Source organism: Neolamprologus brichardi, chromosome 15 (assembly GCF_056152115.1).
Source record: "Neolamprologus brichardi isolate AB-2024 chromosome 15, ASM5615211v1, whole genome shotgun sequence".
Lineage (NCBI taxonomy): Eukaryota > Metazoa > Chordata > Actinopteri > Cichliformes > Cichlidae > Neolamprologus > Neolamprologus brichardi.
The window spans coordinates 5772939-5796429 of record NC_142118.1 but is presented as its reverse complement, the minus strand read 5'-3'; the positions used below and the strand labels follow the sequence as shown (position 1 = coordinate 5796429).

The 23491-nt window shown below is 37.7% G+C and overlaps 1 protein-coding gene across 1 annotated transcript in view; it reads left to right on the top strand.

Annotated features, from left to right (window-relative positions):
• Positions 1-20337, top strand: part of syndig1l (synapse differentiation inducing 1-like) — a 43726-nt gene extending 23389 nt beyond the window's left edge. Inside the window, exons 3-4 of the mRNA XM_006793057.2 lie at positions 9272-9409; positions 20055-20337. Of these exons, the coding sequence (XP_006793120.2) occupies positions 9272-9409; positions 20055-20213 (297 nt within the window). The 3' untranslated portion in view covers positions 20214-20337. The remainder of the gene's footprint in view (positions 1-9271; positions 9410-20054) is intronic.
• The last annotated feature ends 3154 nt before the right edge of the window (positions 20338-23491 follow it).

The following is a 23491-nucleotide window of genomic DNA, read 5'->3' as shown; positions in this document are numbered from 1 at the left end:
ACTCCTGTAGCCATGAACTAGCTAACATTACAGCCAACGGCTAAAACATTAGCACTAAAGACCTACACAGAATATATCCCCACAGACATACAAATAACATAATTTAAGTTTGATGAGTTTAACTGCAAAGAAGATAATGCTATTAGAAATTGAAATAAAGTAGAAAAACTTACTTTTTGGCATACAAATTACTTTTTTTCGTGTTGTCTGTGTTTGACAAAATGTGCTGATTTTTCACATGTGATAGCAGAACTGAGTTGGGCATGCACAGGATGAGTCACATCATTTGAAACTTAGCCCTGATTGGAGAAATTGGAAGTGTTACAACTGACCCACGTTACAACTATCCCCGGTCTCCCCTAGTGTACGTACATGCAGGATTTTCTATAGATTTATACTCTTCATATGAAACTCACAAATCTAAATGCCTAATCCTCTGCAGAGATGTACGACAATCCGTTACTGTATGGTTTCTGAAAATATGCATTGGCAGTTATGAAACAAAGAAGCTTCTCACAAATTGAGCATTGTGTTTTTAATTGTTTTGCTGTAGTGTGTAATGATGTGTGTAGTGTTTACATTTCTGAAAGCTTCGAGCTGCTCTTTTGGTGGTGAAGTTTGAGTTTTGCAGTGGGAAGGTGTGATTGTGTTTATGTAGCTTTAGAAAAGGATGTTGTGTTTAGACATTGGGGAACATGGTGGAAATGTTTGTGAAATGTGTTTTAGCATTTGAGGAAAAACTGTAATGAACTGTGTGACTACAGGTTTGTTTGTGCCTCCTCCACCTGAATTATCTCCTAATATGACAGTGTTTTACCAAAACCCTGAGTCTGCCTCGAACCTAATCATAAATACGTCAAATGAGGTTGTTGTAGAGACACAAACAGCCTTTTTAGTTGTTTATTTAATCTTAAAGATCATTTTTCTTTTTTATTTACCCATAGCCACTGTTTAGACAAAGGAGCACACCAATTTGGGTTCTCGGAATAGGCAGAGGAAAAAGCATTAATGATGGTCATCATAGTGATTCAAGTGCACAGTCTCTACCCAGAACAGGAGTGGGAGTCAGTAAGCAGCAGCAGGCATAATTGGTCATCCTAAATGAGGATAATATGATATGTGGCTTTCACTGTTAATTACAGAATAAGGAGTAAAAGACTCTCCTTATTTTTGGTTCTGAATAAGATTCCTGAAAGAGAAACGAAGTAGCACAGATTTTCTCTCTGCCAGACGTCACTGTTGCAACTTTAATCCTTGCCTGAATAGCAGTTCAGAGTATTAAAACGTGAATAATGAGAAAGATGCTTTTAGAATGAGTTTCGAGTAATATCAGCCCTCCGGGAGTGATTACATGTTGCAAATCTGAGCAGTTTTTTCCCTCTTTCTTTCTTTTATTTATTTTTATGGGCAGACATGTAATGATTAGTCTGTTGGATTTAGGGTTTTTTTTCCCCTCACAAAATAAGCAATATGTAAAATTTGTGGCTAGTTATAATACCAAGAGGGTGTTCTGATTGATATCCCATCTGTCCCTGTCCATTACTGTGGCAGGTCTGACTTGACACCTTTTCAATGGATGTGAATATGTAATACAGTCATGCCAAATCACGTATTACACAGCTAAAGGCACCAGCGAATCAATTACCTGCTAAATTATAGATGCAAGCCTTTTTACTGTTAATGCAGCTACCGTCTCAGTTGGGGTGACGGTGCTCTCATCCCAACTTGCAGGAAGGTGTTTTGGGTGTTCTATATTCTGAAGCTACTTGGATTAGTTAAGACAGCCCTATCCTTTGAGTTTTTTCAGGAGTTTCTTTCATTTGCATAATGTAGGAACATAGTGTGCTCCTGTTTGCTGAAATATTATTAGTTGCAACTTTTTATAAACCATATAAGTTGCATTAGTATTGCAACTTATATGGTTTATACAAAGTTCATGATCCATGATTCTGTATGTTTTTTTTAATTTTTTTTTATTTTGATCTTTTTACCTTGTCATAGAGTTTTTTCATTTTTCCTTATGCTATGTATGCCTTTTCTTTTCATAGTGGAGAAGTGATGGGAATGAATGGTAGTACTATATGGGGAGCAACACACAGCACACACAAAAGTCCTTGGATTGACCAGTCAGATTCATGATTCATGAAACCCTGTAGGCTACAACTGCACCTTTAAAAAGTGTTTTTAAAAAAAGATCAAATCTAACTTGTACTGGGGTCCCACAAAACAAGAATTTGTTATTTTTGTCAGATTTAATCACCAATTTCTGTGCTCAACAGCACAGTTTAGCTTATGCATTTCAACCTGTTTACACAACCTGATGTGAATGCTAAGCATGATGTGTAGTGTTTCCCTCTTGCAGCCTCATTACACGATCCTAAATTGCACACCTGTCAACAAGAAGCAACGGGGCAACGAAAAGGAAAAATAACAAATATTTTGTTCATTAATCCAACACTGCGAGTACATCCCCTTATAACTGCAATACGTGTTTGGGAGAACAACATCATGAAAAGCTCTTAATACTGAATATCCCTCTCACATACAGGAGTGCCGTCGACCCAGAGTTTGTGCACTCAGGTACTGTGTAAATCTTACTAATCATATGGTAAAGATTATATTATTTTTTTACTTGCTGTTTCTTCTGTTATTCCTCTGAAACCCCTAAAACCACACATCTAGGGCATCTTTTTTTACTAGCTAAATGGGGATCTGACTGTGAGAATAAGGGATGGTGAGCACTCATGGTAGCAAATTGTATCTGCACCCTAAATCATACTTTTTTTTCACTCTAAATGGAACCACAAGTTACAGAATAAACATTGTGCTGTATTGATAGACTATAAACTAACATCTGAGAAAATATGGTTATTAGGAACATTTTTACTGAGGTCCTATATCAAATGTGATGAGGCTTTTTTTTTTTTTAAATAACCAGAGCAGTGTTGCTCTGTTAGTTAGAAGAAAATGCAAATTTAGACATTACATTAAATTAAATTTGATACTTTATACCATTTTCAGAAGCATAGGAGTGAAAAAATGATTGTGATTAGAACAGTGCAAACAATAACCCCAATGACAACACTATTTTTTTTTTTTTTTTTTTTTTTTAGGTTGTCTGATGTGGTGCAAAATAAAGCAAAATACAGTTGCATAACTGTAAGGTGTTTGTATGCCAGATATTTGATTTGATAAGGAGTTGGTGATGTAGGCTAGCATTCTTTCTGTCTAGTGGCTGGGACATTAAGAGAAACATAACTGTTTTTGGTGTTATCCTGTTAAATTAACACTGTGGATGGACCTGCATGGTTGAACTGGCACAGATTTTATGTCTGATGCCCTTCCTAACGCATTGCATTTATCTTGATACCGGCATTAGCTGTATGCTAGCTTATGATGCGCTGAGGCTGGGTTTGTTATCCATCTGGGAATTTCTGATAGTTAAATGGTTAATGTTAATGGGTACACTGGCCAGGTTAATAGTTACATTAAATATTTAATATGCCAATGCTGCTGCTCAACTGACCTTGAAGTTCATTGTTCTATTGTTGCTGTTTGTGTTCAGCTGCTAGTGAGGTGAGGGGCTGTGTGCCTACCTGACTGTAAAGTTGAGTGTCAGCTAGAGGTGAAGACACAACAGAGTACCACCAAATGTGCATGGGGTTGTTATGGCAATACCCCATAATGTCATTTCTATGTGATATCTGCTACTCAGTCTGTGGCTCTTTTGTCAAACTCCAACACCAGAGTGTTGTTTCTGTGCAGCCACTCCCCTCATAGTTTCATAAATGGTTGTTTTGATTTCTGTGAAGAAGATGCTTTCATAAATCATTGAGTGATGCCACTGACTAGCCAATCCGTGGCATGCAGTCTGCTGATGTCACATTTTTGGATCGCCTCAGAAAGCTTGAAACCCTGGTCGAGTAGGTATTTAAAAAAAACAAACAAACAAAAAAAAAACCTGGTACCAGGTACTATGACCTAATGGAAATCCCTAAAAACCATTTTGAGCTGTGCCGAGGTGACCCGAGTAGGTACTAATGGAAATAGGCCATTAGTGTCGATACGGTTGTTAATGTAAACAGTAGTGCTTTTTTGTGTCGATTAGTACTGAATCGCTAGTGGCTACAGACGTCTGCTTGTTGCTTTAACGTTCTTTGTTTTCTTGCACAATTTCTTTTCATTTCACCTGAATTCATATTCACCACCCGAAATATAAATATTCTGAATGTAATCTATTTATTTTAAGCAGGTAAATAATTCAGTGCCCTGTGGCTGTTAAGTAGTTTCTTTCTACATTCAGACCATCCTGTAGTACTGGCTTTTGCTTTTAAAGTAGTTAAAGATATAACTTTAATTTTCTTTTATTGCACTGTTTTGTATATTAGTGGAAAAGGATGTATTTAATTTTGTTCACAAAATAATGGCAGAAGTGCATACTAAACTATCGGGTAGACACACACACAATGGGTTATTTTATGAAATAATACATGTAATGTGTAATAAAATAAAATGCTTCGGTACCCAAATTTGTGAAAATCCTCCCTATGATTTTTGCAAAGATTAAAAATGATCTTGCTGTTGTCATCAGGAATTGTGACATTTAGATGACAACAGATCTGATGAAAATAAATCAATAAATAAAACATTTCATTAAATTCTACGGGTCGGAGGGCACATTTCCTGTAGTGCAAATTACACAAGCTTTTGTTTAAGCAGTCACAGCAGAATGGTGAAATCATCAGTTAGCTGTTCATTAACTGTCAGCCAGTTACCGCATGTTGACAGGATTTACACCTCGTAGGAGATATCTGAGCACAGATAGCATCATCTGCATACACAAGTCATTAGTCCTTTCTGCTACTGGAGAGAGAAACAATTCATAACAAACCCACATGCGCATTTGCTCATTTAAAGTTTGGCGAAAAACTACAAAGCTGTTTAAACTGAAGGTATAATCTACAGCATCTTCCAGATAAATATGTCTATAATAAATAATATAAAGGTTTTCTTAGTTAAGCATCTCCTATTACAAACTAAAAGTGTGTGGTGGTGTATTCATCTGGAACGCTTGTGGTCTAGGTGTCTACTTAACTTAGCTGAGCTTAACAGAGACACAGAGCAGAGAGGTTAAAGCAGCAGTGTGTGTGTGTGTGTGTGTGTTTTGAGAAGCAATCATTGTGAAATAAATGATGATAAATAATGAAATGTTTCTATTTCTATATATTTCTCCAGTTTGTTATTTATTGCTGCTGCCTTGCTATTTACATTTTATTCCTACACAGTTGAAGTGGATCAACCATGATTTCATGGTACATGTACAATAACAATAAAGGGCTATTCTATTCTGTGATCCACTGTGTTGTTCTAGCTAACGCTGTCCTTTGTCATCATTCACTTTCCAGTTCTAATAACCATTATATTCTAATAACAATAATAAGCTTTTGTTGGGCCAGGAAGCAGGGCCAAGTTCAAATATTGTGGTCACAAACAGTATCCAACAGTTTTTGTTGATGGGTTTTTCTGTAAAGAAGTTTGCGACCTGTAACGTCATTCAGCTCTTGATTTGATTTCATACCCATCATTAATTTTGAGAAAAATGCTGTAAAAGATAAAGTCATTTCACTGACAACTGAGACAGTCTTCCAGACGGGTTAGTGGCCTGTTTTACTTTGAAGGTTTGTGATTAATGACCTTCCTTCCTTCCTTCCTTCCTTAAACACAGACTTATCTGCAGGTCTGCACTGATTTCAGACAACCTAAATCTTCACCTGCCTGCCTCCCCTGCTTCCTGAACTTTTCTCCCCGCAGTAATCTAAGCCAGTAGAATCCCTGGATGATGTGTGTTTTGATTCTCCAAACAGCCAGAAGGCTGTGCAGATATTGTCAGGGAGCTCTAAGGCACAGCACACAGCGGGGCTGGCTCTGCAGAGATTGCACCATAGTGCTTGCTTAAGGCCACAACAGCAGACTGACATTATGCACTCTTTAAGCTTCATTATGTTCATGTGTTGCAACCTTCTGGTGTCCACATGTCATTATAAAGAGCATGAAAATATATTGACCACCTAGACAGGGGCCCATTTTTGCAGCTTTTAACAGCTTTGTAGGCAAAGCTTTTCACACAGCGTGGCATTGTCTGAGTGCACAGAGAAATTACAAATGTTCTTCTGCGGCTCAATTACTTTCTCTAATACGGTTGCATTCAAAGGGTCTATTTTTGGAGACGATTAAACCAGTATTTCCCCCTCCATCGGTGGGCAGGGCCCCCATACATCTCAACCACCCACAAGCTAATCCTCATCATCAATCAGGCAACATTGTTACAAGGAGGGTGTGTTATTGAAATTAATTAAAAACTGTTTTGCCCTCAAAGCAAATGTATTTCCAATACTCTAACATATTTACAGAAGCGTAACTTTCAATATAATGCTAATGTCACTGTTCTGCACTCTTGTTCACTGATCTGAAACACAAAAATAAACATCAGAAATGCATTTTTAAGTAAAAACTGTACACTCTTCTATCAAGCCAGCCATGGTCTAGGATTGGTTCTCGATAGAATATACAATATCTGGAATCAACGTGTGTGTGATAAGAAAGGTGGTAACTTCTAAAAGTACTTTTATTGCACCATGTTCATTCACTCATGAGCTTCTGTAACATGAATCAAATGGCTGAACTGCCACCTCAGCATACAGTCAAGTTCTGTGGAGTCTTCTTAATGACCTACTAATTTTATTCAGGTGTGCTGCAGCAGGGACACATTAAAAAGTTTCAGGACACTGGCCCTCCGGGACTGGAGTTTGACACCCCTGCCTTAACCAGAACTTGTATAAAAAAAGAATAAAATTGTCACTATAGCTATCTTAAAAAATAATAATTATTATTATCTGGTCAGATCATATATCATAACGATTTCTGCCTTCCTTTCCTGACCTTTTGCCTGACATCCAACATCTGTGCAGACGTCATCTCTCTTATTGAAATGTTGAGCAAAATTGAACTCTATTTATTTGACACAATAGTCACCCACAATTTGTTAGCCTTGATTGTATTTTTCATTTATTTTCCATGTTCCACCCTCATGCTGGATCATCCTTCAAACAGGATAATGTGGGAAGGATGCAGCTTAATGTCTCATATAGAAACTGTGGCCTCAATCTGAGACTTCTTTTCATCCCTGGAAAATAAATCTCTGTACTTGGTCTTGGCTTCGTCAAAGAATCCAACAACAAAGCCGCAAGAGGAACGTGTTTGTGTACGTGCATGCTAGAGGATGACGTAGTCAGAACGTCCTGTACCGACTTCACAATTGTAACACATACTGATCTTTTCAGCTCTGGATCAGGACTCTGAATTTGCATCATCCTAAACTGTATGCAGATGTATGAGCATCTATTCTCTTTTGCTGCAGTTTCTTGTGAGGAATGTTGCATGGAGCGTGAAATAGTTTCATAAAGCTTTAGGGAGGAGGTGTGTTTGATTCATAACTATTTCACATCTGAAATGGGGTGTACTTTCAACCGTAGCTATTTTTTTTCATGCCATCTGTTGTTTAGATGCCAAAATGTAGGAATCTGCATATCTCAAAACTAATGAGAAACTAATGGGCCATCACCAAAAGTCTATAAATGTGAGCTGTGACATTATGTGGAAGCAAATGATCTTGCATGCGCTGGTATGTTTTGTTTCCCATTACACAAATGCCTTTTTCTTTCTCAATAAGTGGAGATTCTTTTCCCACCCACTCAACTTGAAAACCAATTCTACCTGTACAAAGACTGCTGTACCATATAAATGAAGTCTTACTCATATGTATTTTAAAGTAAATCCTGTTTTTATCTGCATGTTTGTTGGCAAATTTCATCATCCAGTGACAGAAAATTTACAGAAGTTCCACACAGTTGGACTTAGGCGCCCAAAAATATACAGGATGAGGTGTCTTGGTGATATTAGTTGTATTACTTGTATCACTATGAGTTTGCTATGAGAAATTTCCATCTCAGTAGTTAGAAACTGTTCAACGGTTAATAATGCTTGTGCTTTCACTGAGGATTAGAGGATATTGAATCTGTTTTAAGAGTGATACCAATATCTAAAACGGTGATACTGATTGTTTTTTTCTTTCTCACAAACAAAATATAAACAGATATTGCTAATATCTGTTTTGTTTGGTTATTTAGTTACTCATTTAACCATTTGCCTGACTCTGCATGGATCAGCTGGTTGCTATCTTTTTAAATGTTCATTTTTGGGCTATTATATATGCCGATACCAAAAGACAAATGGCTAATATCTAACCTAAGTTGGTCAGGTTTTAACTTTAGTCTTCAACCAAAAACTGGTTAGCACATAAAACAGAGTTCTGTCAAATAGAATCAAAGCTTGCCTACTTACCATGGAAGCTTCATTCTGGCACTAAAAAAGTAAACAAACATTTTTTCTCATTCACAAGTCAACACAAATTCCAACTTGGTAGCTTGAAATTTATTTAAGTTATTTTCTCCATTTGGAGTGTTTTTTGTTTTTGTTTTAGCTTTTTAAATTTTTTCTTTGCATTTCAAAATTTTGAGATCTTAACTCAAAATTTTCAGATGCAGCGAAAACTTTTAGCAACAAAAATTTTTGTCTTGTGGGTTGAAAAAAATTACCTCAGAAAATTAAGTAACAAAAAGATCCACTCCACTTTCAACAACAGAAAAATGTGATTGGAACATGTGTAGGGTTCACCACACAGCATAAGGACTCACTTCCTTCAACTGACTTCTGTGTCATTTCCTGAACCAGCACAACCCCAACCTAGCTTATCTCAATCATCCACGCCACAACTGATACCTCTGACTCCACATACTTCATGTTAATTATTTTTACTTTTATTTTTACTATTGTAAACAAAGTCACAATTGGCATAACAACCCATCTTGTCATTGGCTATGAGTTGTGACAAAAATATAGCTTTTCAGTTAATGAAGTGCTTGTGGGCTTTTGTGCAGGTAGATTAGCTGTTAGTCTCTACAGTTCTCCAGGCTGTATACTAACTGATTGTTGTCAATAGCCTTAAATTTTGCAAAGCATAACAGTGGCATCAGTCTTTGTCTGCATTTTGATGCATCTGTCTGCATCAAAAATCAAAAGGAATCAATTCCAGTGTTTTCTCAAACCACCTGTTTACTGCTACATCGCCACTGAAACTATACAGTCTGCCCATATACGTCATGAAATGTTAAATGGCTACATGTTTTAACATTAACTGCTGTTTTCTGTGCAGACAGACTGTTCTACCGACAGCGAGAGTGAAGACAACTTCATAGTTGTCCCTCCACGAGATCATCTCGGCCTGGCCATATTCTCCATGCTCTGCTGTTTCTGGCCTTTGGGGATTGCAGCATTTTACTTCTCACAAGGGGTGAGGCCACACATACACATATTACCACAGGCATGCAATGCATACCCTTTCAAAGTTGTGGTCTGTCACACATGAATGATGCAGCATCTGTTTGTCAAGGTCTAGCATGCCCCCACCCCCCCTCCCCCAATCACTCATACACATGCTTCTATAAATTCGTAGAGATGGGAACACACAAACATGCAAACACACACATCTATCTTTATTTTTCTTTACTCATTACCAAAACATTAAGAGCCTTCGCTCTTAAAAAAGGACTGACAGCTGACTCTCTTACTGCAAGGCCAATTTTTACTGAGCTACGCATCAATAACTCAAGGCCAATCTGTAATGGCTGCTTGATGCTCTGTAAACAGGCTGAGAGCCTCCTTTAGGAAGAGTCTATAAATCACTTCCAAGGTTCTATCTGTAAATGCCAAGAAAGATTGTATTCAAAATAATAAGATGAGAGAGGGTCTCTGTGAACGTGTAGACTTTTCAAGAGGACTGAAGATGAACCCAATTAAAGGTGGGCTGATGTATTAAAGATGGTGAGCCCTTGGGAAAGATGAGGCGTAATTATTTTGCAGACACACTGGCATTCTTTGGGCTGATGCGCTAAAAACTAATCGTGTTTTATTGCAGTCCAGCATAAAAAATACTAAAAATGACCCTTAACAACGTAATCTGAAGCAAGAAGCTTTACCAATATTTTATTTTCAGTAACGTCTGCAATCACAACATAATAGGTATCTAATAGATTCCAGACAGACTTCCTCCCTCTTTTCAGTTCTCTTTGAAATGACTCTGATGATGTTATGTCAACCAAAGAGCACAGGGAGTGCCTCTTGTCTTGCCGCTAATCAAGTCTGTCCTGTGAATCATCAGCATAATAAAGACAACACATTAAAAGGCTATCAGCACAAGCGTACACGCGCATGCACACACACACAGCATGTCCGAAAATGCATGTAAACACACGCGCTGCACACACAAACACACAAACGTGCTAGAGACAGACAAGCTTTTCATTAAATTGCCCTGCGTCTGACCACAAATTCTTATCAAAAGCTCAAGCATTTAGCTGCCTTATCTTGGGCGCAAGTAGTCTAAGCCCGTCAGTGAATTATCTTGTCAGGAGCTAATTTGATTCTTCCTGGGTAATTATGGGAAAGTGATGGCTGTGTTTAGGGATGGATGATTTTTCTGCCAATCTCCCCCCTTTAGAAGGTGCTTTCCTGAAGAGCTGTCAGGATTTCAAAGATATGGAGGAAGTTTGGGATCACTTAATTTTATAGTTCAATAACCCACTTCACTGGTCTTCGTTTCATGCCGTTATTCAGAAGGACCAACCTGAAAGTGGTGATTCTATAGGAGCTAGCAGAGCACATGTCTGATTATGCTTACCGATGCATTTTGCACTGCACTGGTGGCCAATAATGGCAATATCAACTCAGCATGTAGGTAAAATCAGAATCTTTATCAGCTTTTACTTCATAAAAATATTATGGCTGAGGAATATATGACTCATTAAAAGAAGCTGACACAAACCATAACTAGCTGAAGCTGAGTCAGATTTCCTTTTTGGATTGGATGTTATCTAATATAATTAAAGGATAATTTTGATTTTCTGTGTTTTTGTTTTAGACATAGGTGCAAATAGCAAGATTAGCAACTGGTCTTCCTAAGCTGTGCAATCATCGCACAATCAATAGTATCATTCTGACTTTGTTAATCTCAGAATCCTACCCTTAGTGATACCAACATCCCAATCCTGCGAGCATTCAAGCGAACCCTGTTTCAATTTCCAAACCTAACCAAACAGCGATGCAAGCAAAGCAAAGAGCAAAACAAAGTTCCTAAATTCAAAGCCATGTTCTTCTGGCTGATTATTCCACTGCCACTCCAAATGAGTACTTTGTAGATCTCAAAAATAAGACAGCTATTTTTCCAAATCTAATATTTCCATGGCACGCACCCTGTGTGCATCTCTGCCTGCGTCATTTGCCAGAACAGCAGTAAGTGATGCCCTGGGATGAGAATGTGCTGTCCAGAACTGATGAGAGAAAACAATAAACAGATGTTGCATTGTTGCCTAGGGATGGGTATCGAAAACCGGTTCTTGTTAAGAACCGGTTCCCACTGTTTCAATTCCTTGGAATCGTTTGCCATTTTTTCAAACGATTCCCTTATCGATTCCAGTCGCCCCGAATGACGTCACCACGTTGCGGAGCGTCATTTATCTGGCAGGAAACATGGCGGCTCAAACGCTCAAAAGTTTGGTTCTACTTTACGAGAACGGATGACAACAGGGCAGCTTGCAATACTTGCAAAGTAGATATTTCATTTAAGGGAGGAAACACTACGAATATGCAAAAACATTTGCTCACAAAACACGCGATAACCTTAAATGAATGTCGTGTTTTTAATTCCGCTCCGGACTCGTGAATCTCAACCCAGCAGCAGCGGTAACGTTTGCACGTCCTCTCCCGTTAATACGGCAGGTAAATAATCAACTAACAGTGCATATTATGTTAGCGCGATCTGCCTTATTACAAAACCTGCCATTACTGTGCATTTAGGTGACCATGATGAGAGAGACAGACAGAGTCTGGCTCAGATGCTGGCAGTTCTTGCTACAGTCTGCCGGTAGCGTCTCCTTTCAGGCCAGGATAGACGAATGTCACCGAGCAGTGACTAAGTTTGTGGTAAAAGGTTTGCACCCATTTGCCACAGCAGATGCCCCCGATTTTCGGTAAGTGAATGTGTTTAATTGTAGGCAGGGACATTATTGGATATTCTTGTGTAATTGCTACAGAAGAATATTTATTTTATTATTTTACATTCACAATTTTTTTTCCTGGGGACCCTGTGACACCCCATTGAAGAGCCGTAGGTTGGATCTGTTAAGATCTCACTGTTGGGTTTGTTACTCCTAAATTTCTATCTTGTTCAAAGAGAAGATATAAAACAAAGATCTAAGCTAATTGACCTTAGTGTTCTCCTTTTTAAAAAAAAAAATAATCGATAAGAGAATCGAATCGTTAAACAGAATCGAAAATGGAATCGGAATCGTGAAAATCTTATCAATACCCATCCCTATTGTTGCCTAAGGTAATCTGTCTGTCACAATGATGTTTGGGGGTAAAAATCAAACAAATGGAGCTTTCAGATACAACAAAGCATGCGTTTCGCTCGCTGATGTTGAGGGCACTGTTTTGGAAGAGCTGTGGACCACATAGCAAAATCAGTTACGTTTTTGAAATTTCCAATCAGGAAAATCAAGAAAATTCTGTATATGAAAACTATATTGATTTGCCCTTTACTTCAATCAGAAAGCTTCAATAGATCTACTGAGAGAGAATGCTTAAGCAACCCTAAGCCATGCTTATAAATATTGCCTACCTACAACAAGCTACCTGACCGAGGCTGGGCAATTAATTGTCTTAAGGGGCTGCTTGAGAAACTGGGACTGTTGTAGAAGGCCGTACCATCCACAACAGTCCCAGGTTCTCATGTGGCCCCCTGGGAAAATGACTTATCCACTCCTGTACCCGACTGTTAAAACACACCTAATATGCAAACTGGGATGGAAATAAATTTTATAAGATAGGGATTTACCTCTGTCGCAGGTTCCTTTCACATATACACACCCCTCTCAATTCATTGCTTTGGCAGAGCTTTCTGTCTTTGTAGAACACTGTAGATGTGACAAGGGCAAAGAAATTTATTTATTTATATTTTAGAAATGATAGCACATCAGCTTCACCACTTACTCTAAGGACATTTAAAAACAAACACGTTAGCGACTGTAATAGACTCTGTGGATGGCAGATCAATAGTGTTTTTGTTCCACTGGAAGGTCAGGCCTAGTCAAATACAGCGCCGCTGCTTTCCCAAGGAGACGAGTGAGTGAAGGCGTCAGCAAACACCTTAACACAAAAACAGACATGCATTCATATGCTGCTGTAACGCTGTTCGCCAAAGACAACAGCTTTTATTGTGCATAATGTCTTTATGGTAACTTGTGGTGCACAATTTTGAGATTCAGTGTTAACCTCGCCCCACAAGCGCACGCATCAGCTGATAATAACTGGAATACCATAAATATCTGAGGGAAATTAGCTTTGAGCATTTGATTGGGAAGCGGAATTGAGTTTCAATTATTGCCGCTAATTGGGTGAGTGTTTTGTTTTGAAGATGCTGATGAATTTGTCACTTAGCTCTGAGACATCTGCGCTGGAAAGTGCAGAGTTGAGGAGCAGCAACAATCCATTTCACGATCTTGCAAATAAGACTCCCCTGAAGTTATCGTATGGCGTACGAGCCATAATAAAGAATGAAAATGAATGAGCTCGTTATAGCGAAACTGTTTCTCTATTTGTGCCTGTCTGTGCGAGGGAGGCGGAGACACAGACACAGAGAACGGGGCGTCGAGTGTTGTTTGTTTGGAAGAAAAACCCGTTAAGGGTGCCGAGTCTCCGTGCAGCCGAGTCTCAGATGTTATCTTTTTTCTATGACACCACATTTCAATCATTTTGTCAAGGTGGTGGAGATAAAGCCTTAAATGCTTCTAACCATTTTGCTCTCAAGGGTATTCAAGGAAAAATACAATGATTGACAGTGTTAAAAGTTAAGCTGCGATATTTTCGTCACTCTCAGTCCACATTACAGCATTATTTCAGTTTGTCACAAAATGCCTTGATTTCATTTTAACTGACAAACATTGCGTATCATATTTGACAAATGCACCAGAGAAGCTGACCCTCGAGTGAGTGCCCTTTGAATAGCCTCTGTAGAAAAAAGACCCTCTTCAGTCTGAATCTCAAAACAAGTCAGAACTATTTTAGTGTCCCCAAAGACCTCTGTGGGGTTGTGCTAATATATTGTCAGAGGGAGAATGTGCTTTGTGTCATTTTGAAAGCAAATTAAAGCCTAATTTCCCATAAACCCCTCATAATGGTGCTTCTGTTCCAGTGATTACTGTATTGATGTGGAAGCTGAAGGCTGCCTCGAATGCACATATTTCGTCTGGATTTTCTTCCTGACCTTTCGAGGCATTTATCTAAAGAGCCTCTCTCGTTGGCTCTAATCTAGCTGTCTTTGTCTTGGACTATTAACTTTGTCTTCAAAAATCTGCTCAGCCTTAGAGAAACAGTGCAAAGTGGAAATACCCTGTGCTGGGTTTTTTTATTAAGTTCAAACAATCAAAGTGATACAAGACCCTTCCTAATGGCCACTCTGCGTGCATTCTGCAAAACTACAGAAGGTTCTGACAGATGCGTTGTGTCTGAGCCAGGGTTACATCCACAAAAGTCAGGAATTCAAACAAGTGATTGGTTTTCCAGTGATGTGCAGTGAAACATCTTCTTCACTTGCTGTGGGCGCTCGCAGAAACATACTGAAAGTTTTAGGCATCTGATTTTGTTTAAATGCTTCGTAATTGTCTCCGTACCCTAAAAAACAACCCCAACACAAAGTTTTCAGTCCAGTGAGCATCAAAAAATCCTCTTGAGCTCTGAGCTCTTGGCAATTAACAATGCATCCTTAAAAGCAGAAAAAAACCAGATTATTAATCCTGTCTGCATTTATGTTCTTAACAATATATTGAAATGACTACATAAACAATGCCTGTCTTTCTGTTCTAATATAATTGGCTAAAGCCAGATAAATATGCAAAATTCACTTACATCTGCTTCACTGGAGTTATTTTACCCTGGTGAGAAACTGCAGAGAATGAGATCCAGAATTTTGAGCTAAATGGAGGAAGGCATGAGTAACTAGAGGTCATATTCTGGTTCAGCTGCTTTGTCGCTGTTTGCATGACTGTAGTGCAAATTGGCAGAGACTATGAATAATACAATATTTTTGTCAGGAGAGAGCGATAAAGCAAGACACTTAAAGAGTAATTAAAATAATGTATTTGACTTAATATGCACAAAAGGGAAAAGAAATATGCCATTAGCCTTTGGTGAGTAGACCCCATTGTGATGTCATTATTTTAACGGGTTAGTCATTTTATGGAGTCTAGACCCTGGTGGTGGACGAGGAGGGATGACATGAGAACTGGACGGATGTGAAGAACCCACCAGTAAGGTTGAAGAGAATTGCATTAATTCCACACTGAAATAACACCTGGCAGTGGGAGAGAAAGCACAATCTGATTGGTTTGACAGCGAATAAATGACCTCGGGAAAAAATGATGAGTTTGAAGTGGGGAAACGGGAGAGAGGGATGTGCGGTAATCCAAACAGAGCTAGCATCAAGACAATCTTCCTGATAGAAATGTCAATATATATTTTACATTAGATTTATCGCACACTGGACTCATTTTTTGTTATCACTGTTTCTGTAAAATGTACTGTAATGTGCAAAAGAGTTGAGCCTTCTGATATTTCCTCATATTTTGCTGGTAGAACAGGAAGTAGGTGCAGCGATTTATTAAAACGTGCAAACATAATACAGTTTTTAAGGCAAAGACAGAGTTTGTACAATTCTAATAAGTTTGAATGTCAATAATTAGTATGAGCACCTTTATTATTCAAGAAAGACTGAACTAAGCTGTTTGCATATATTAGAGCCAATTTCTTAAATTTGTCACTTTGTAATATATTGTATTATTTAATTTAGTTCAGTCTGTTACTGTTCTTATTGTGTTGGAGCAACTGTGACCAAATAATTTTCTTAGGGATTAATAAAGTATTCTAAGTCTGATTCTGATGATTCGGAATAGTTCTCCAGGCTTCTTGAAGGACATTTAAAGCTCTTTTTAGATGTGTGCTGCCTTTTCTTCTGTTCTGTCAAGATGTTCCCACACTGCTTCAAAAATGTTGCGGTCCGAGCTCTGGGGAGGCCAATCCATGACTGATACTGTTCCACTGTATGTTTCACATGGTCTCCCAGTAAGACCATTTCTAATGACGCTAGTAGATGGATCAACTGAAGAGCCAGATGCATCTCTCGGCTCCCGTCAAACGTCATTGCTGGATTTTTTTTCTTTGTAAATAGTAAAAAATGTCAGCATCACCTTCAAATATAATTTAGGAAATAGTCTTGCCACTTTTTATTGCATCTTCCACTCTGTATTTTCTCTACTGCCCTCATTTTGTTTAAGGACATGCTGCACTCGATGCCAAGATCCGTTTTCAGCTAACAGCTATTTGGGAATCACTTTATTGCTGCAAAAATACCGTGTTATGTCATCTTTGGCTCTTTTTTTTTTTTGTGGATTCAAATAAAGAAATTAGAATAAATTATGTGTTTTTGTTACAGGCGGTAAAAACAGTATTAGTGCTATACAGTACTGTATAAAATATAAAATTTTAAGTGCAATACTTAAACATTATACTGGCTTAATGTTACAAAGACAGATTTTGTTTTACTATTTATATGACTAGCACAAAAAAAAACCAAACAGCCAATCTTTAAGGAAAAGCAACTTTGAAAGGCCTTCAGAAAGCCTCGAGAACTATCTCAAATTATACTATGTTAAAAAAGTAAACTGCAAGTATTCCTTACTCCAGTCAGTATTTCTTCTCTCCCCTCAGATATCCAACAAGACCACACTTAAATAAAGAAAGATGCCATGAGACTGCATACCTGAACCAGCTCGCTCTTCTCAATGAGAAGAAGATTTCAGAATTCTTCTCAGTTTTCCCTTTTGTTGAGCAAAGCAATTCTACAAAAGCAGCTCACATGCAAGACTTTCAAAGTCGAAGGTCAAACCAAGTATAGCTCTTTCTTTTTTTTAATGGAGACTTTGTGTTTAGGGTTCCACTCCCTGTCTCTGCCAGATGCAAACTGTCTGACTACTGACAGAGCTGCACCTGAGTAGCAGACGCAATCCCTGTTAACCTTGATTTTTAGTAAGAAGTGTTACCTCATGTACTTGGTGCTGTGGCTCACCTCCAAAATGAAAGCGGCAGAGTGAGCTAGTGTGACCCTAAGGCCAACTTCATCATACTCACATGCCACACATCATTATTAAATTGGATACAAGAATAATGAAGGCTATTTCATGCATCCGCACAGTGCATTTCAAAATTCTGTTAGCACAGGTTCACACCCATCTGACTGTATTGTTGGCACATTGAATTATGGTTGTAATTTATAAACATGTTGAACACTGGAGACTGCTGAATCTTTGCAACTGCTGTAAAAAAAAAAAAAAGTAGTAAATACAGGAAGGCATTGTAATAAAAAAACTGAATTTATTTTAATTTAGTGGAAGAAAAATGAAACAAGAAACTTAAAAAGCCAATACAAAGGCCGAAAAACGCCAATATAACAGTTTATGCTCTGTAATTTCTGCTTCAGGGATAACCTCCACTCAGTGAACTAAATGAAAAAGAGAAATCAAAATAGTCTATTTTCCCTTCCTTTCCCTTCTGGCGAGGAAATCCCTTTGAACAAGAAGATAGCTAAAGGTTACATAGCACAGCTGCAAAAAGTGTTTATACCTGCTCCTGCTTTAGAGAGGAGATTCTCTATTTACCATTATTAACTAGCAAATCCCCCGCTCTATGTGTGGGAGATAGGAAACATGCATACATATATTACAATCATTATAGTGTGATGATAAATGCTAAAAAAAAAATGTATGTTTTGATGTAGATTCCAAATACTACATCCAAACACTGCACAACTCTGCAGCTTCCTGCTTTATAATCTTTTTCAGCTCAGTGTTTTGGAGCCCAGACTTCACATTACAATCACCACAAAATTAGGATGAATTTCTAGCCTACATAATTACATTTAGATGTGTTTAAATACAACCAACATGTTTAATATACATCTACAGTGACTAATGAGGAAATGGACCACTTCAAAACATAACCAAGTTTCAGTCTGTTTATTTCTGAAGTTATTACGTATCAAATAATTGTTATTTCTGAGAGTGTAAGTACTGCCCATTGTTAATCTCACAGTGTTAATTTAGTTTCTGCTTTTACCATAGACTCTTCTAATACACTTCTATTCATTACGCTGAATCATGCAACATAATCGCTTCAGTGTTTGCACTGTAAAACACAAAGTCAGTAGTTTCCTGGAAACACAAATTAGACAGATTAAATATATAAATCAAATTTAGTCAAATGGCAAATCATATATACATGATTATACTGTAAATGTATACATACAAATATATATTTTCCTTTTTGTCAGTATATATACTTAGAAAAAAAGGCTGCAGTACCTGCATGCGTGTCATCATTCATGTCTGTAAACACAGAAAAGCTCAAAGAGTTTTGAATTACTTCTGATAAAACTTTGTATGTGTGTAGAGTTGGGTGATGTTAACAGTTCATTAAAACTTGGCTTCCATCCTACAAGGTCTTAAAGGTCAGCTTAATGATTAACGGATTTAAAAACTGACAAAAGCCTTATAACTTCACCTATAAACTATGATTCTTAGTATTGAAAGTACAGTATAGTCTAACAATATAAAATATCATTCCCCATTTGACCTTTCCTTTAATGTTAATAGGTTGATCTGAAAGTCAAAGTGATAGTAATGCTGTAGGTATTTAAAAATATGTTTATCACTGCCGTTGTTTGTATTGACAACGTATGGGAAAATAGTGAATAAATATTATATTTATTATAATATTATTAATATTTTATTTTGATGTTGTTATATACATTACAGTAAAAGGCTAAGTGTTTAAATACATAACAATTTGAATACATGCTCGTGAACAACTATGATTTTATTTGGAAAACAAAACTATCAAATAAAAGATCAATAGAAACTTTTTCGCTTGACATTTATCACTAAACATTTAAAATTAAGTTTAGTAAGTAAAGTAAAACATAATTGTACTGAAAAACATATCAAGTATATTAAAATGGGTTTCAACAGAGAAAAACGAAAAGCCTGAAATTACTTTTTATTGCACAACAAGAATGTATAAAAAGAACAAATAAAGCAAAATGAATGCATAAAGATCTCAATGCCATTTTCTTGAAAGCAAATGCTGCCCAGACAATGAGAAGCCTTGGTGGAGGTTTGTGCTCTCAGAGTGGTTTTTGTTATTAAAGCAGATTGCTTGAAAAATAAATTTATGTCAGAGGACAAAATATAAGGATATATAGGATTCTTATTTGATTGAAAACAAAAACTAGTATTTACTGCGGTTTAACGGCTGCTTTTTCTAGTTACACTAACAGGGGCTCGTGAAGAGGATCTATATGTGCCTGTTGTAAATGGGTCATGTCAGTGGGAGTCACTCTTTGGAGGGGGAAAAAGCAGTGTGGGCACACAAAGAACCAGCTTTAAACTCTGTGACATGAAAGCATGGATTAACTGTGTGATATATAAATATGAAAAGAATTATTATTTTTTTAGTTCAGTGATAAATTGTGAATCTTGTTTCCCCCCATACGATTTTTGTCATTCAGTGACAGCAGCTGAGGTGACCATAACCTCCTGTCCTTCACATTTTCACACTGATTGCGATTTCTTAGTCCTGCAGTGCATTTTTTATTCAGTTCGTGTATTTAGTCAGTCAGTTGGTCTCTCCATTTCCATAACTTGAGGTTTTACATTGCAATAGAAACAATAAACAACATATTTTTCAGTGGCTCACCATTTCTCTTGAAGTCGTTGCAAATGTTATCAGGCTTCTGACTTTCTTCTTCTTCTTCTTTGTTTTCTCTTTTACAGACCACTAAGGCAGTGAACAAAGGTGACTTCCCGCTGGCCAACATCGCCTCCCGAAGGGCTTTGTTCTTAGCTGCCCTCTCCATCACTATAGGCACCGGTGTGTATGTAGGGGTAGTGGTAGCGCTCATTGCCTACCTCTCTAAACCAGGGCACATATAGCAGTCACACCTTCTTTCCAAACACCTCCAGGGAGCCCAGGAAGAGAACACCGTCCTCTGGGGAATGTCACTGCGCCTGCAGACTTTGAGGAAAGTTTTTCCAGGATGTACAATTCCCCCCCCCCCCCCCCCCCCCCCCCCCCACCTTCCTTTTGTTCCAGACTTCTCTCCCTGCAGGCCCGTGTCATCCAAGATTTGCCACAGTGACTAGAGAGAGGTCAAGCAAGAGGGCAAGAAGAGGGAGGACTGTGGATTGAGAGAGACTGCTGAGACAGAGGGTTTGAGTAAAGGAAGCATTCCATGTTGGAGCCCAGTTTGCATCGCAATGGCTTAAATCCATGTTGGCTTCATCCTCTCCTTACGGATTTTTAGGTTCCACAAGCCCTAAAGAAACTTTGAAGAGAGAAGCTCATACAGTAACCTATTGACCTTTACCAATTATTACCAAGCAGAGGTTTAGGAAGGTTCAGATCAACACAGTGTAACTTATTCACCTAAACCAATACTATACTGTTGTTATTGAGCTGCTGTTAAAATTGGAGCTGCCCTGTGGAGTCTTGCCCTGTATCATCTCAGTTTGCCACCTAGGATTGTCTTTAATATACTATAATCTGCCCCCATCAGCTCAAAAATGCATTTGTCTCTGGGCTGACTGCCTCACACTGCAAGATTAGAAGAAAAAAAAGACATTTGAGAATATTTACAGTTTCTTAAACCATGACAAAGGAGGACTTATTTCCAGAGGGACATAAGAAAAAAATATAGAGCGTTCATCAATAAAGGATCAAACTCTTGAAAATCAAAATAATAATAATTATAATAGGGAACACGGTTCCCTTCTCATTAAAACAAATGCACTGGCATGAATCAGAAAAATCTCAATGGAGCCACAGGCCTGCATTTTTCCTCAGTAAAGCTAGCCATCTGTCAAATCCCTAGTACTCCTAAAATCTGCTCATGCAGATATGTTTCCCTGCATACATGCAAATGTGCTTTGTTTTGTTTGTTTTTTAATGTTTGTTCTTTTGTGTTCTCTACTGTTTAAAAAGTGTCTTCATTAATACTGCTTAAACTAATGTTCATTTATGGCCTTTGAAGTAAAGCACAGATGTGAGATGGTCAGATATTCAGGGCAAATGGTGTCCAGTGTTTCTACAAGTGACACATCTGATAACACAGCATGAAATATGAAATGAAGCATGAGCCAGGATGCCATATACATCAGGTACATAATGTCAGTTCAAAGCAGGACTTACATACAGTTAGGTTCTTGGTTTTTGGACAAAGACTTAATTGTGTAAATTTTGGTTTGTTGGAAATCAAACGATCAAGATGTGCAGACTTTCAGATTTCATTCAAGTGGTTTAACAGAAGTATTTAATTAGTATTTCATTTCAAGAGGCTCAAAAAATACTAATAATTGGACAATGGACTAACAAGCAGTTACACAGCCAGGTGAGGCCTGGTTTTCTGCACCATTCTATTATAAATTAAGCAAATAAAAGATCTGGAGTAGATTCAAAGGGTCAAATGTGGCATTTGGTAGTGGAACTGAGTCACTGGTGTTTATTGATGATAATGACATGGCTACACTCTGTTCAGATTCAGCTATAGCTGTAAAACTGATCACACTGAACTTCACAGTGGAAATGGAAAGCAAACCAAGGCAAAACAGTTACATATCCTTCAATGGTGAAGTAATTCGTGCGTATCTGTCTGAACCGAGCATGTCATTAAATACAAACCCAATAATAAGCAATTAAATGTGACCACAGTAAAGGCCTAGCAGCGAATCTGAAGCAAGGAAATGCAACATTTGGTGACGTATATAGATTCCAGACTTCAGGCAGTCACTGATTGCAAAGGATTAAATAAAAAGTATTAAAAACTACTTAAACTGATGTAGTTTGTGCAGTTAATTTTGAACCTGTAAAAATGGGGGACTGTGTTTCCTAAACAGTGTTAACCCACCGAATTTAAGCTTCAAGTCTGCACTTCATTCTCATCTTCATTGTTTGAATTCACTGTGGTGGTATATTTGTCATTGTTCAAATAGTTATGGGCCTAACTGTATATTTATATATATATACATATATTAGGGGTGCAACGATACACAAAATTCACGGTTAGGTTCAGTTCGATACTTTGGTGTCGCGGTTCGATATTTTTTCGATACAAAAAAATGTTCATGCCTTTTTAATTTGTCATTTATTGAAATTATAAATATATATTTTAACTCAAAAGTACAGTTTTTAAATTTAATGTTGCTGAAACAACAAAAGCAAAATAATAAAAAAAATAAATCTATCTGATCGAGGAATCACTCATCTTTGGAAAAGAGAGTTTAATACAGAGAATGAGGATGGGGGAGGTTCAATTTCGGGTAGCGTTGAGGCAGTTGCCATGTTGCAACAAGCTTAGCTTCTGTCTTGCTAGCTTGCGCTGCGCTCAGTGGATCTGCACTCGACAGTGAAGCCTAGGCGGAGTAGTCAAATGCAGATCCACTGAGCTCTCAACACAGACCGCATCGTCAGAAGAAAAGTTGATAAAATACATAGAAAATTTGGTATTGTTCGAACCGAAAGCACTGTATGGAACGGTTCAATATACGAGTATTTTTGCACCCCTAATATATATATATATATATATATATATATATATATGTAGACTTTTCCAAGTGTGGTAGTCCTGATTTTAGCTCTGATCATTTATTTGATTTAGAGCTTTATCATAAATTCAACTGAGTTAAATTAAAAAACAAACCAAAAGGCTCATATTTTGCACAATGCCTTTTCCCACTTTCCCTTATTCCAGCTAATAAAACAGGGGAGATTTCGCTTTGTTCCTTCGCACTTTGAAGGTGAAGACGTTCAACAGACAAGTTCACAGATTTTCTGCAAGAAGGGCTTATTAATTACTGATATTTTAGCTTGTGTTTTTACACAAGTCTGGCAGATACTATTTCAAGCAGTGAAGCCTCAAGGGGTGACGATATACACTTTGCTACCCTGCACAGGTCCTGTATTAGTCATACCTGACAGTTATGGTGCACAATTAGCTCCCATTAATGGCTTTTTCTGAAGGAATGCATATTCTCTGGAGCATAGCCCTAAAATAGCACAACCGCATTAATTTCACTAATAAGCCACTTTTGATGTCACTGCTTGCTGTCAAACCAGGCAAGTAAACAATCCATTTACACACATCCTTGGGTCTGTGAAATTTTTAGGCTAAAATGTAACTCTGTTCTCATGTGCTAATGACGAGTGAATATCTTTC